The sequence below is a fragment of the Ursus americanus genome, chromosome 25 (genome assembly GCF_024610735.1).
Source record: "Ursus americanus isolate L20-20 chromosome 25, mUrsAme1.1.p, whole genome shotgun sequence".
Taxonomy (NCBI): Eukaryota; Metazoa; Chordata; class Mammalia; order Carnivora; family Ursidae; genus Ursus; species Ursus americanus.
The window spans coordinates 38,358,216-38,373,933 of record NC_142151.1 but is presented as its reverse complement, the minus strand read 5'-3'; the positions used below and the strand labels follow the sequence as shown (position 1 = coordinate 38,373,933).

Genomic DNA, 15,718 nt, shown 5'->3' with positions numbered 1-15,718 from the left:
GCTGGCCAGGAGACTGGAGGGAGTGGGGTTTGGCTCTGTCCGAGGGTGGGGGCTCCAGAGGGCGGGGCTGGCCGCCCGAGTGGGCCGCGGGGGGCAGGGAAGGACTGGGGTGGCGGGGGGCGGGGTCTGCGGGCCCGGGCGGGCCGGGGGCGGAGCCCAGGTAGTGTTGATACACAAAGAGAAGGCACCCGGGCGGCCGCGGCCCCGCCCCCTGACGCGTCCTCCTGGGCGGCCGCTATAACCCGCTGCCGGGCAGGCAGCACCAGAGCCGCGCGACGCCGCCGTCCCGGAGCGCTGTCCCCGCTGCACCGCACTTAGCCGGACCACGCGTTCCCGCACACTCGCGCCTTTCCCTCGAGACGGCGGACGCCGGACGATTGGGGCGGCAACAACTTGCCATTTCCTTTTTTTATTAAAATTATTTTTCCTGCCTATTGTTGGTTTTTGTTTTTGGTTTACGATTTTTGTTTAGCCGAGAAAAACTCACTGAAGGCGTTTGCTTGACGTTTCCGGGATACAGGAGCGGAGACCACCGAGGTAACGCGCGCGGGGGCGTCTGTGCGAAGGGCGCGGGGCCCGGTCGGGAGTGGGGGAGGGGCGTCCGGGAGGGGCCGCGGCGGGAAGGCAGCTGCGGGGGCTGTTTCCTCCGGGGACTGGTGTGTCTGGTCGGCGGGACCCGCCTTCGGTCCCGGCCCGTACGGGGGTCGCCGCCCTCCTCGGGCGGGGGAGGGGCGCGGCGCGGGGGCCGCGTGCCGCCGGGAGCGGAGCCGCATCCTCCCATTAGGGGGAGGGGAACCAGCCCGTCCGGCCCGTGGCTCCGCTGCGGCAAGTCTTGTGACTGATTTGCATTAATAAAAAAAAAAATAGATCGAGGGGGCCTGGACTATGGGGGCAGCGGAGGAGGGTTCGGGCTTCTGGTATACAGAGGCCACGATAGAGGAAGACGGGCCAGGAACATTTGATAATCGGCGATCGATATTGCATCAGTTTCTTTTCCGGGCATAGGAGGGGCCGGCCGGGCGAAGCGCTCTCGAGCCAAATGCCTGTAGACGAGTGTGCTCGAGGGCACGGGCGTGCGCGTGTAAACAAACCCTGGCGACTCTGGTCGCCGGGGAACGGGCGTTCTCCCCTTCTCAGGAGAGGACCCGTGTCAGCCCTTTCTGCCCCCTTTGAGTCCGCTATCTGTCGCAGAGGCATTTCCCCATCTGGGGACCCCGGGCATGAAAAGACCGATTTCGCGAATTGCCGTTGCAAATGCTAGAAACTGGGAGCTGTGAGCCTGGGCTGCACGCACACCTAACCAATGCCTGGGTGGGATGTGTGCCCTGCATGCCTGTGCACGACCAGAGAGGCTGGAGGAAAGCCGAAACGGAGCCCCCGTGCACCCTCCCCTCAGACTTGGGATAATGGAGAGGGTGCAATACTAAAATCCTCTGGAGAGGGGCGTTGGGGTCGAGAGGGCGCGGGCCTCTGCGGGCGCATCGCCGCGGTGGGACCATCTTTGTTCTCCGCGGCTCTGCTGTCTGTACTTTTCCGCCCCTCTGCGCGCCCCCGCCCCTCGCGCTCGGCTGGTACTTTTCCACTCGCCTGGCCGGGGATGAATCAGCCGCGCTGCGCCTCCCGGCGGCGTCACGTGACCACGGCGGGCGGGCGCGCGGGCGCTGCAGTCTTGACGCGCCGCCTCTACCTTCTTCACAGGCAGCCGCGCGGGCCGGTGCACCACCAAGGACAAAAGGAGCCCAGTGTTCATCGCTGCACCCTCTATTCCTCCCGGTGCCAGCATGAAGAAAGCCGAAATGGGAAGATTCAATATATCCCCGGATGAGGACAGCAGCAGCTACAGTTCCAACAGCGACTTCAACTACTCCTACCCCACCAAGCAAGCTGCTCTGAAAAGGTGGGAGAAGTTGTGTTGCCTTTTTTTTTTTAAACGCCTTGTGCGGGTCAGGGATTCTTTACCTAGGACTCTGCTTCGGTTGCTGTAATTTACAGTAGCATTTGGAGAGAGTGTAATCTCTGAAAGAGTATCCGATTGTCGCATTGACAGTATCTCCTGTGAAAGTCGACTCCTACTTAACACTTAGGCATTTCAGGGAAGGTGTGTGACAACTAAAGGGCTGTTTGTGTTAAAGCATTCCGTTGCATAATTCACAACGACTGAGAATTCCTTTTTTTCCCTCACAGCCATTATGCAGATGTAGATCCTGAAAACCAGAACTTTTTACTTGAATCAAATTCGGGGAAGAAGAAGTATGAAACAGACTTTGTAAGTTGAAAATAAAAATTTGTGTGTCTGTGGCTTTATGGAGTAAAAGAATAGTTTTACTTTTAGATTTCAATCTAACTTGCCCAAAGCTGGTTTTCTCCATTTAATTATTGTTATATGTTTGGTTATCGTTTTCCCTCTATGTAGCATCCAGGTACTACTTCCTTTGGAATGTCAGTATTTAATCTGAGCAATGCGATTGTGGGCAGTGGAATCCTTGGGCTTTCTTATGCCATGGCTAATACTGGAATTGCTCTTTTTATGTAAGTATGTGTAAGTAGTGAGTCTGCCATGCAGGGCAGTTAATATGATGATAAAACATAAAACTTTCAGCTCCAGAGACGGAATTCACAGTTGACATAGTTGACTTAAAAGTCATTTGTGTGAAATTTAAGATGAGAAATTCAGAAACCTCCTTATTTTAATATGTAAACTGCATGATATCAAGAAAGCCAATTAGGAAGAAACAGGACAACACTGAAAACTAATAATTAAACTAAAAGTCGTTAAGTCAGTGAAATAGTTAAAACAAAGTTGTGACAGGGAGGGTTTGGATATTTAAAAAAAAAACTATTGATAAATCCAAAGTAGCTAGGAATTTTGTTCTGGCAAAATGGGACACAAAAAATACTAATAAGCATAGTACATCCAAGTCAGTTCATAAATTGATATGTCTCCCCAAGGACCTTTGCATAAGGCAAACAGACTTTTTAGAATATGTAGGGTGTGGTGGTATTTGCTTAACCTGGAACACGTTTGTTCTAAGAAAAGTGAGTCATAATTTTCTGGACACTGAAAAGAAACCTATATGTTGGGTTTTTTTTTCTTTGTTTTTTGAGGTTTTTTTGTTCTAATATTTATTTCTTCTAGGTCTGTGTGGTTGCCACATGCCATAGCAAAAAAAAAAAATATTTTAATAAGTACCTGCTTTTAAATGTACTTTTCCCTGGTTGCCCAGTTAAATGATTTATTCCTGTGCTTTCTAGCATAAATGCCTAGAATAGGATTTTGGAGCTATAAAAGACTTTAGAGCAGTGGTTTTTTTAACTGCTGTGGAGTCACTGATTCTCAGATAATAAAAGTAGGAACCCTATTTCCAGGGGGGAAAGGTACAAAACAAAAATACATGTAAATTTGGATGTACTTTCTCAGTGATAGTTGTATGGTAGCTGTTTAAATACCCATGGGCTCCTGGTAAGGCAATTTCTGTGGAAGATAGTGTGATTATTGCACAGATGAAGAAACCACACCTTACAGGGAGCAGGGAATTGTCCTGTTGTGACAGATGTGTTTTAGTTAGCTGACTGGTGCCATCTACTCAAGTTATATTCTCCAGCAGAATAGAATGTTCATGAAAAGAAAAGCAGACCTTTGCAAAGTTCTGCTTTGTGGCAAAATTCTGTACTGAAGTTAAGCCTGGCTTTGAGCATTGGAACCTAGGATTCCAGCAGCTTGCTTCATGAGCATGAAGCTTTTTGAGACCTCTTACTAAGATGAAGGAATTTACATAGGAAGAACTCTAGAGTTTTTACTGGGGAACTTGAATGGCCTCATTGTTAAATATTCCGAAATCCTTCCTGACTCTTACTATAAAAACTGGAGGCAGTCTTTAAATGCTGCCAGTGTGGTTATAGTTAACAAGATAAAATGGCACCTGTTTCGTAAGTAAAAGCAAAGTTCTGATGTTACCCTTGCACCTTTGAAATACATTAATGAGGTCTATGTGTTTGATTAACCCTTTTAATAAATGGTTAAATAACATCAGGAGTGTGAAAGTGAGTTTTTAATCCCGTCAGTATTTTACAAGGTATATTTAGAGGATGTAGAGGTAAATGGGCCAGAAGCCACGTGGCTGTCACAGTGTGGTTAAACAGCTCCAGCTAACCTTGTTAGGCAGACTCAGGCTTGAGCTTGAAAGTGACCTCAAAGGTTATGAAGTCCATTTGTCCCTCATGATAATGTCATTATAAGAAAGGACGACTGAATTTGTCAGCATACTTTGAACATTGTTTTTGATCAAACTAACAACTTTGTTCAGTTAGAGGTAAGGCGGATGGGGTCATTTTTCCACCTCTGATTAAGCCCCATAAAGTTTTTGGCATTAGAATGGCAGTTCAATGCTACCACCTATGTTTTAACTAACAGACATCAATTTCTCTGCCAGACCTTACATGGTACCGGCTTCAGTTTTCCTGTACAGAATCAAAAAAAGTAATGATCTCATTTGCAGAGTTTTCTGTGGGTTTCCCTGATATTTTGTTGTTGTTTTTAATAGAAAGAAATCCATATATATCTTCCTTGCCTTGCCCAGGAGGGGTGGAAAGTAAATCTGGAATGAGAGAGAATTTGTATCCTTAAAGGAAAGCTACGTGACATTAGGGAACCTTTAGTTCCCCCATTCTTTTTTTTTTTTTCTTTTTTTTCTTTTTCTTTCTTTCTTTCTTTTTTTTTTTTTTTCTGTTCCACCTACTGGAGCAAAGAGCTACCCCAGTCAGACCGATAGGCTACTTGTTCTAGCACAGGCATTGTTTAACTTGGTCATAACAGTGGGCCTGTATTCCACACCATGGCGTGCAATATAGTATATTGTCTCAGTGGTTATTTTTCTGACTTGTGCCCGGTGTTTGTAAAGCTGTGTCTGACACTTCTAATGTTAGTATCTCTCTCCCTTTCTAGTCCCATTCCTCCTCTTCATGTAGTCCAAGTGGTATCAAGGTCTTTCCTGACCCTGTCTCAGTTGGATTTCATAAGTGCCTTTTGAGCTGGACTTTTAATGGCAGACATTACCATCATTTTACAGATAAAAGGAGCTATTAAAATGCGGAGAAGTGGCAAGAATACAGATAAATATTAGGTGCCAGAACCAAATTATAAGTCTCATCACTTCACACCTTAAAGTTAAGCTTTCCTGGGTCCCCCTACACGTTTGGTGCAGTGGGTAAACCCCTGCTCTTAACCAGTACCGTAGAACTAACACCTGAGACATAATGCAGGTTTTTAGTACCAGGTTAAGAGGAGATGTTGACACTAGCCAGGATGGTCAACACCAGTTCTTGGGGACTTTTGTCTAGCACAGAAAAATGAGGGCACATTCCATATTTAATGTTTTGATAACAAGCAAAAGAATTGTCTTTAGATACAGTTGTACTTATTCATAACCCTGTGCCTTTTCCTTCTCTCATCAGAATTCTCTTGACATTTGTGTCAATATTTTCCCTGTATTCTGTTCATCTCCTTCTGAAAACTGCCAATGAAGGAGGTATGGTAGCATTCTTGATATTTCTAAAACAATTACGCCTGTCAGGATTTTCTTCCTTCCTTCATGCTTTTGTGTTCTTCGTATTTTAGGGTCTTTGTTATATGAACAGTTGGGACATAAAGCATTTGGCTTAGTTGGAAAGCTTGCAGCCTCTGGATCAATTACAATGCAGAATATTGGAGGTAAGAATTTTTTAAAAGGTGATTTGGGTAGACTTTTTGCTCTTTGTGTAGCACAGAGTGGTGACACGTTACTTTGGTGTCACATGCCACATTTTGCACTTGTAATGGTATAATTTTGTTTTCCTCCAGCTATGTCAAGCTACCTCTTCATAGTGAAATATGAGTTACCTTTGGTGATCCAGGCATTAATGAACATTGAAGATACAACTGGGTAGGTGCTAAGTAAGGTTGCTCATAAGAAAAATTACAGTCTAAAATGGTTAGATACATTTTATCAAAGTTGACTACAAAATAATTACCAATAAATTATTTTTCGTAAATGTTCCTGTTTAAATTGACCAAGAAGTCCGTCACAGACTGATTTAAAGTCTTACGAACGAAAGACCAAAGATCAAGCTCGTGCTATAATTCTGGATAATAATTTCTCCAGCCTGTGTGTGAAAGCAGGTTTTCTAGACCTTAACTTTCTCTTGATACTTACTCTCTAGGAAATCGTAGCTGAGTAACACAAGTCTAACCTAAGTCAGGTAGAAGCTTTGAATTACATTACAAATCAGTCCTGTCTGATTTTTTATAAATTTGAAATTCTTAAAACGTAATCTGTTCAAATGCAGAAGACCAGAAAGTGTATGGCCATGTTGTAGAAACCTTATCCTTGTAGCTCAGTTATTCCTCCCAGCGGACTAACAGGTCTTTATCTAAAGTAAACAGGGGGAAGGGTAGTTTACTTCCCCACTTATTGCAGCTCATTATCTCAAAGTGGAGAAATGTGGTTATCTCTTTTACTTTAGAAATTTAATAAGCCGATCTTTAAACATAGTTTTCGGTGGGATCTTTGTTGCTAAAGTAAGTGGAGCGGAATTCACAGGACAATTAGAATTTGAAAATAGTGATTTTAAAAGAGGGTATGGCTGATTACCTGGAAAAGACATTGCTAGAACTCTTAGGAGACATGGGTAATAGTTTCTCTAAGTTCAGAAGGGACCTTTTGACTATTTTTGGAGCCAAGGTGGGTCAAGGTGTCACAACATAGTCTTGACAACCTGGAGTAAATTCTGGTATGGGGGGGGTTGTGTTTTGTTTTTTGTCTTCACCTATGTGTTTTACCTAAGTATGAAAAAATTACCTCGTTGAAGTATTTAATAATTACATTTGCTAATAAATGTCTAAAAGGAACTGGTTTTAAATTTCCTTGTTTCTAGCATTCAAAATTGGAAGCTAAAGCTATGACCAAGTTGGTGTACAATTCTTCCAAAAATGCTTAAAGATAAGATTACTGGCTTAACAATGCTGCTTTGTTCCCTGCATTAGTATCAAGCCTTTAAGAAGCGTTTTATGTTATGAATCAGCTGGCAGCCTTCCCAGAGCAAACAGTGGGACAAAAGTTATACTGTTCATACCCCATTTCTAACCTGAGTGAATATTCAGCTAGCACACAGAGTTAGAAATTTATTCCTGTCTGTAGGCTTTTTGTGAATAAGCAGTGCTTTTTCCAAACCTGCCCCTTTTTTGTGTTATTTTTATAGTATCTACCTTATGAAATGAGTCCAGTAAGAAGATGTGCATAGTATTCTGGGAATTTTCAGGATTGGTTTTGACCTCATGTTTCTTTTCTTTAATTCAGATTGTGGTATCTAAACGGTGACTATTTGGTTTTGCTGGTGTCGCTGGTGCTTATTCTTCCTTTGTCACTGCTGAGAAATTTAGGTGAGTAAACCCATCTCTAAAGAAAACTAAAATGAGCCTCTCACTAGCTAGTTGGCTTTCTCTTAATAGAAATTGAAAGCTAAAAAGCCCCAAAAACATAACTTGGGGAGCTGCCACGTACACACCTTGTAGGCCTTTCAAAATCCTAGCAGAATGGCTACCAGGAGGGGCTGGGATATTTCGTTGACACTTGGTAATATTTTTGCTTTGTAAATAATAATTCAAAATGAAGTTCTATTGTTTTGGTTCCTAGCAAGTATTTTTAAGTAATTCTGTACCTTAGTATGTAAGAATTAGAAATTTAATATTCATACTAAAGTCTTTCACTAAAGAATTGAGTGACTTAGTTGAGAAAATAAATTTGCCTGAAATTGGTTACATCGGAGTAATAATCTTCGCCTCCCTTACAGGATATTTGGGCTATACCAGTGGCCTTTCCTTATTGTGTATGATGTTCTTCCTGATTGTGGTAGGTATAACTCTTCTTTAAAGCTAGAGATCTGTTTATGAGCCCAGTCACGTTATTCAGTTTCACAAATGCATAATAATATGTTTTCAGGTGATTTGCAAGAAATTTCAGATTCCTTGCCCTGTGGAAGTTGGTTTGATAATTAACGAGACAATAAACAGCACCTTAACACAGCCAATGGCTTTTGCACCTGAGATGGTATTTAACATGACCGACGATGATTCTTGCAGACCACGTTATTTTATCTTCAATTCACAGGTAACTAAATATAAATTTTATTTTCTTAAGATTTTAGGCAAGAAGAGAGGGATACTACCCACTGGAAATTTTAAAATTACTTCAAGGTAAAGGGAGGAGCGATAATAGCTACTCTTTAGAAAACATGAGTAGCGAATTACTGAGTTATTGAAGACTGAAAAGAAAGCATTAGCTTGTATCTTAAAATGGAGAACTGAAATGAAATAATTCTGTGATTTAATAATTGACACATTCTGAAGTTAGGATGTTGATCACACTTAGTGAAAGATCAGAAGGGAAACTTTAGGGTTTGATTCTAAAATTGGTTACTATAACATTTAAACTGCAGAGCTGTGATGACCTAAGTGTGTTACATGATTATTTTAAGTAAATGTTTACATTTTTTACAGACTGTCTACGCTGTGCCGATTTTGACCTTTTCATTTGTCTGTCATCCTGCTATCCTTCCCATTTATGAAGAACTCAAAGGGTGAGTGCTTTACCTATTTTTATTTAAATTTATTGGGAAAGTTAGAAAAATATTAGATTATTGCTTATAACTACTGCTCAAGTATATATTCGTGGTTTTTTTTTTTTAATCTACATAGCCGCAGCCGTAGAAGAATGATGAATGTGTCCAAGATTTCATTTTTCGCCATGTTTCTCATGTACCTGCTTGCTGCCCTCTTTGGATACCTGACGTTTTATGGTAAGTAATGTCCAGCTTTCAGAAAAAAACATTTCGTGAAATAAAATTGATAACCTGCACGTGTATTATCTGTCACTGAAATTTGATCTGTTTTGGTGTTATTTCGTCTTGGGATGAGAAACTGAATTTAGAGCTTAGAATTTCCCGTAGTCTTTTTAATCCGTAATTTCTCAAACCCAAGTTCACATCATTAGTCATTTGATGGCATTTTTACATGATGTGCTTGCATCTCAGTTCATGCTGTCTATCTCCTCTTCAGTTACCTTCAAATCCTCCAACACAAACTGTAAGCCAGACCATGGGATTTAGCTATTTAGCTCCTGTTGTTTTTGGTGGGGGTCATGTGGCTAAATCTCTACTTGGTATTTAGGAAAATTTTCCTTCAATGTTATTTTAATTGCATTAACCCTAATTCCGAATTAATCTTATTAGCCTCTTATAGTCGTTTTGTGAGTAGCTAATAACTTTGGTGCAAATTTGCTGTAAGTTAGATTTCCCACCTAATCTCTAGAGGAAACCGCTCACTTGAAGCTTTTTTTTCTTTGTCTTTCCCCATAGAACATGTTGAGTCAGAATTGCTTCATACCTACTCTACCATCATGGGAACGGATATTCTTCTTCTCATTGTTCGTTTGGCTGTGCTAGTGGCTGTCACCCTGACGGTACCAGTAGTCATCTTCCCAGTAAGTAATCACCTGCCCTCCTTCCGCTCACCAGGAATGAGTTTTTAAACATGTGAAGACTTGGGAGATTTTCCTCTTTTGTGAGAAGGGAGACACTGCTAGAGCAATACCAAGTTGATGGTGGTTTTAAAGGGATTTTTAAAAATACTTTGTAGATTTTCAAAACATCCTGGGTAATTTTTTTCCATAACTGAAGATCTAAAATGATCTTTCAATGTTCGGGTGTTACGGAAACAGCAATAGAGGAAGGGGCACAATTTGAGTATTTAGAAAGTTCCTTTTTTTCTTTTTTAAGATATATTTCCTATTATTTGGGGATTTTTTTCCTCCATTAATGTAAAGCTGGAATTTTCATCTCTCTGCTTGTTTCTGCAGATCCGGAGTTCTGTAACTCACCTGTTGTGTGCAGCCAAAGATTTCAGTTGGTGGCGCCACAGTCTCATTACAGTGTCTATCTTGGCATTTACCAATCTGCTCGTCATCTTTGTCCCAACAATTAGAGATATCTTTGGTTTCATTGGTAAGTTTTAGAAAGTGTCGAAGTTCCTTCCCATATCAGGGATTTTAAAGTTTAAAAAAGGGATGCCAGGTAATTCACTGAATCCTCAAGAAACGGTCTGTGTTCTTTTCCAGGGGCATCTGCAGCTGCTATGTTGATTTTTATTCTGCCATCTGCCTTCTATATCAAGTTGGTGAAGAAAGAACCTATGAAATCTGTACAAAAGATTGGGGTGAGTGAGCTGTTCTGACTTGCAGAAACCGTAGTGATCCTCTTCTGATACTAGAATTTCCTCACCTGATTTTAGTCCGTTAGTTCATTTCTTGTAAGTGTCTCGTGAATATTCAGTGATGGACTTCAAAGGTGGAGCGTTGGGACCGGAAAGGTGAAAGTTTGCCTTCGAATACAGGTCTAAGTTAATTGCAAGAAAGCGGTTGCGATATGTTAGAGATGGGAATAGAGATAAAGAGTGCATGTACAGTGTGGAGATACTGACTCAACTTTCAGCATTAGTTGAACTGGTATTTGTCAGACTGCCCGCTTCAACAGTTAATTGGGCCTTCGAACTAACCGTCTTCAAAGCAAAGCTCGGGAGGGCTGTCACTGTACTTTAAAGTGTAATAACTGATATTAAAAAGAATATGATACGTTAACTACAGAAGATCCTGGTGGTGAGGTTATTTAAGAAAAAGACTGCCTTTTAGTCCTTATTCTGCTATAGTTCTAGTCGGATGAAAGCACTAGAATTGTTTCTAAACAACTATCATCTTGTTTTATCCAAAGTACATAGTGGCAGTAATTGAAGGGGATAGAATTAGGAGTAAACTTAACGTTTCTTAGAAAAACGTCTGGCTTTGACTCAGGCTGCATTTAGGATGACTTTGGTTTGATTTTGTGACTTAAATTTTTGAAATTCATGAAATGCAAAAAAACAAAAAGAAAACCCCAAAAAACTGGTCTGTTGTATTTATTACATGAAGTAGTTTATCCAGCAAAGAAAATTATTTACCTTTTCGTTTGAGACAAAGGAATGAAGAAGCAAAATTTTGGAAGATTTCAAAAGCTGAGCTATTTTGTACTGTAGGTAAGCCCTGGGTAACTTAAGACAGTTTAAATATCTTCAGCAGGTAAAACTGTAGCTCTGTAAAACACTCAACGTAACTTCAGTGATAAAAGTCCATTTTTAAAAGTAGAAAGGAATGTTTTGCGGATACGGTTTTTTGCTTGCTAATCCCTTTCTCTTTGTGCTCATTGCAGGCTGTGTTCTTCCTGCTAAGTGGCATCGTGGTGATGACCGGAAGCATGGCCTTGATTGTGTTGGATTGGGTACACAACGCCCATGGAGGTGGCCATTAACGGGCGCCGCTGAAACTCCGCTAGTCCACTTGATGCCAGTGTTGAGTCAACTCTCAACTTACTATGAAATTTCACCTAATGTTTTCAGTTTCACTTCCTTTTGAAGTGCAGATTCCTCGCTGGTTCTTCTGAGTGCAGAATAAGTGAACTTTTTTTTTTTCTTTTTAAAGAAACTATTCTGTATGATAGAAATGGATATTAACAACCAAACCACGAGTCTCGGGTTAATGGAAGTGACAATTTTTATTCCATTCCAGAGAATGGACGAACTCTTAACTTTTATCAAGCCACATGTTTGGCTATGTCATTGTTTAACTTGGATATTTTATGATTTTACTTGAATGTGCCTAATGGAACCATTCGATGTGAGAAACAATTCTTATTAATTTACAGCAAAGTATTGAAATAACCATTGAGAAAAACACTATTATTTTTTTGTACCAAAAATATTTTAAGACCTCAGAAGCACTATTTTACTTTAAAAAAAAAATTGCTTTCTTTTTAACTTTATCCAAAAACAACTGTCAACGAATTCCATAAGAAAAAATCATTGGTATTTAAAAACAAATATTAGTATTGTGAAATGATTTGCCTTTTTGTAGGCACAATAAGCCAAATACTTTTTTTAACCCAAAAAAATTTTTAGAGAAAATGATGTAACGAAAAATGTACCATGAATAGGAGCATAGTTTTTTCCATTCAGACTTCACCATTGAAGAATAATTGATTGATTATATTGCTATACCAAATCAGATGAACTTGTTCGTCACTTTTCTTCTCTGGCCCCAAATAATTTGCTTCATTCAGACTGAAACGGCTTCAATCTATTAGAATGGAAGATACAAAACAGATATTTCTGTGGGAAGTCAAATAACTAATTTTGAGGTACCAAATAGTGCAATTGGGTAAAACAGGGTTTATTCAGTTGCGTGTGTCTCCAGAGTTGGATTGACAGCTCTGGGTTTTTTGGGCCAGCCCTTTTTTTGGACATTGCTTCCAGCGGTGGAAAATGGGCATTTGATGGCTATAGGCCAAAACTGTTCTATCCAGAGAGTACAACTTTGCCAAATGCTCATCTGCTACTGGAAGTGTGAATTACTTGATAATGTGCGGCTTAGTTGTGTTCATGTTTTGTCTACAGTAGAGGTCTAATTCACAGGTGACACCGATGTCTGGTATAAGTTCTCTTCGTATGGGCCACTGGGTTTCTCATGCAGTAAGTTTGTAAAACTCACTTGCACTGGATTGTCATCTCCTTCTTGTACAACACAGAATTACTTGTTTACATCCAACGAATGGTCAGCGAGGGAAAGCAGTGCAACCCGAGTGGAAGTAGTCGGTCCAGCTACATGTGCACCCTTCCATTTCAGTGCCAGTTAGAAGTGAAACAATTCCTTGGCTTTAAGAGCACATTTATTGTACGTTATGGTGTATGGTGAATATATTAAATAATGTGGTACTTTGCTCATCAGGCATAATGTCTAAAATCTAATATACATAATTCCATTAGTGGTTGAGGGAAGCAAATAATGGAATCATCAGTTGGTCCTTTTAAACTAAGCATTTTTAGTTTCAGGGCCCAGAAACGTGGCAGACATGGTTTTTGTTACACATTCTTGTATTATATGTGACTAAATTACAGACAAGATATGTCTGTGAAGACCCTTGTGGAACTGGAAGACCTCTTGTAGTGCTACATTGGGTGAAACCAATGGTCCGTTTGTGTTTCTACAAAGATAACGTGATTGGGGACCATCCAGAAAGGCAGTGAAAAGATGGATTCTACAGCACTGCTTTCATTTAATTGGGCTTTGGCACTCCCTTCAAATCCAGAACCTCACCTCTAGTTCAGACCAAGAATTGGCACTTCTGCTTGAGTTCCTGGAAGAATTGCTGATTTTGTATCTGAGACCTGCCAGGGAATACCAAGTAGAGTTGTCTTCTACAGTTTACATCCGTTCATGTGGGAGAAACTACCGTGGCAACCAGGAAGGAATGGAAAAAAGAATTTTCTTCTCGTAGCAAATTGACGTGAGGAGGCTCCTTCAATCCTCTTTTAGCTGTTTGAGGTTCAAAATGAACTGCCTAGGGTAAATTCCATTGCATGATTTTCTTGGAGCTATCTTACCTGCCTTGAGGTTCCTAAAACAGTGAATTCCCATTAATGAGCAGTCTTCAGTATTAAAACCACTGTCTTGTCACCTCGTTTTGCATTACTGTCTTCCGTGGATGTTTCAGTTATAACTGTAATGTTATTTATAGAACAGCATTAATCCATTAAAGCTAACCTATTTTTCAATATTTATGATAATCTGTACATATATTGTCTGTCCATATGTATTTGTAATATATAATGTATATAATGTCAGGTTTGGGTCTTGGGTTCAAGTGTATATATTCCTGTAAGTTTCTTAACTGCATTTTGATGAATTCACATGTATCTATAAGAATTGTCCCAAAAATACCTGTACAGAGATTTCAATATAAACAAATTGAGTAATTATGTAAACACTAAAAATTTAAGGTATTTAAATTGTATTTGCAATAAACAGACTGGATGAACATCACATTTTTTCATGAAAACTTGGTGCAAATTCAGAACTCTTATTTAAATTTTAAATAAGGTCTAATTTTCAAAATGCAGTCGTTTCAAAATGTGATCTAGTGTAATGAAATCAGATGTGATCTAGTGTAATGAAAGATCTTTGAGAACCTGGGTGTGTTAGCTTTCTGTATATAGTGTAAATACCCCCACTGTACTGTTAGAGGCCAACGGGTCCACTAGGGCTTGTTGGCAAAGAGTGCTACACCGTTTCAATGAAACTATGTCTGTTTTAACTGAACTAAAATAAATACATGCTTAATCCTGAGTAGCAGTGTTTTCTTTGAGGTAACTGGATAAGGGGTGTCTGACGCATCATACATCAGAGCTTATTAGTAGGTCCCGTATAATGGTAAAGATTCTAAAGAGCATGGTCAGAAAAGCTTTTCTGTTTCTAAAGTTTACAAAGTGAAGAGTATGAAAAATGCTAAAAGGCACTTCAAGGACCCAGGGTTGGGCCTGCTGTGGGTTGGCCAGTAGTGTTATCAGCATCATCTGGGAGCTTTTTAAAAATAGAGCTTTCTGGAGCATGTGCCTATGGTCTAATTCCATAGGTCTGGAAGGCAGCCGACAGTTTTATCCCCCTGCCCCCCCTCCCCATCCTACCCAGGTGATGCTGAGGCACAGGTGAAAGCAAGGGGCACTGGAAAAGGTCTAGGAAGACAGGAATTCAGCTTAGGTACACCAGGGAAAAAGAAGCACTGTGGCTGCAGAGAAATCCTAGACAAACAGGTTTATCTGACCGACACTAGATACGACTAGATATGAGGGGGGTTGCTAAGGCACGGGGTAGTTCAGGTACAGCCTACTGAGAGCCCTGGAAGCTTAGGGCCGGTACAGTGAGATAGCCAGGGACTAAAACAGGAAGACCTCTCAGAGCTGCAGGTGTGCTTGGGAGTGGTTGCAAAGGCAAGTGAAATTTTCTGCCAGAGAATAATCCAGTTGCAATGGTCAAGTGGGAAAGAGTTATTTGTGGTTAGAAAGTACGGCAGAATTTGCGACACACCTGAGTTGAAGAACAAAAGGCTTAGAGGGGCTGTCAGTTACTGGTCTGAGAACCCAAACTCTTTTAATTGAATGTCTACTGCATGCAATTAACATGCCCATGGGAAAGAGGGTGGGGTTATGCGTCAGACTCCAGTTTTAACAGAATCCATACACTTTGAATTAGCCCCTCTAAAGAAATGATACCGAAATGAAGCAGAATGCCAATTAATCTGAAATAAATATATTTTGTGGGTTGGTCTACTCGAGGGATGAAAATATAGTTCCATAACCAGGGAAATATCAAAAGATATTTCCAGTAAACCTGAGGAATATTCTAGGAATGTTTCTAACTGAAGAGCCAGAGTAGTCTGTCCTGACTTGGAAATACTCTTTCCTGGACAATTGGCTTAGTTAAGTTTCTGGTAACAGTAAAGAAAATCCATTTAAACTAGCTTAAGCAAAAATGGTGGCAGAGAAAAAGAGAGCAGGAGATAAGGCACCTCAGAGAACTAAAAGATAAACAGGCTTCCCAAAGGTCAAATGCTGGATTTGGCAGTGAGAGACCTTATGACAGAAACCTATGGGAGCTCACTATGGATCTCTGCAGTTTGATTCTGAGCAATTTCTTCAGCCAACTTCTCAAGATAAACATTGGCTGATAATGGGTCGTGGTCTCCAATACAGTCCGGTGGGCAGGGTCACAGAGCACAAAAACATGGCTGCCAAGACCCAGCCCTGTGGTGGGGAGAACAGTTCTGAGGA

The 15,718-nt window shown here is 40.9% G+C and overlaps 1 protein-coding gene across 2 annotated transcripts; it reads left to right on the top strand.

Annotated features, from left to right (window-relative positions):
• The first annotated feature begins 247 nt into the window (after positions 1-247).
• Positions 248-14,237, top strand: SLC38A2 (solute carrier family 38 member 2). 2 transcript variants are annotated; one of them, XM_045801212.2, is made up of 16 exons: positions 248-537; positions 1,699-1,897; positions 2,185-2,266; positions 2,414-2,529; positions 5,452-5,525; positions 5,615-5,707; positions 5,837-5,918; positions 7,332-7,414; positions 7,825-7,883; positions 7,974-8,141; positions 8,531-8,610; positions 8,729-8,829; positions 9,388-9,512; positions 9,888-10,032; positions 10,146-10,243; positions 11,269-14,237. In XM_045801212.2, exons 2-16 carry the CDS (start codon positions 1,782-1,784, stop codon positions 11,365-11,367), a joined length of 1,521 nt encoding a protein of 506 aa, XP_045657168.1. In that variant the 5' UTR covers positions 248-537; positions 1,699-1,781; the 3' UTR covers positions 11,368-14,237. The 2 variants fall into 2 exon arrangements, with proteins under 2 accessions (XP_045657168.1, XP_045657169.1); XM_045801213.2 differs by lacking the exons at positions 248-537; positions 2,414-2,529 and having other exon boundaries at positions 1,702-1,897.
• Positions 14,238-15,718: the final 1,481 nt, after the last annotated feature.

Coding starts and splice junctions, on each gene's coding strand:
- SLC38A2 (XM_045801212.2), top strand. CDS start 1,782: ATGAAGAAAGCCGAAATGGGAAGATTCAATATATCCCCGGATGAGGAC. Junction 2,267..2,413: donor AGAAGTATGAAACAGACTTT/GTAAGTTGAAAA, acceptor CCCTCTATGTAG/CATCCAGGTACTACTTCCTT. Junction 10,244..11,268: donor AATCTGTACAAAAGATTGGG/GTGAGTGAGCTG, acceptor TGCTCATTGCAG/GCTGTGTTCTTCCTGCTAAG.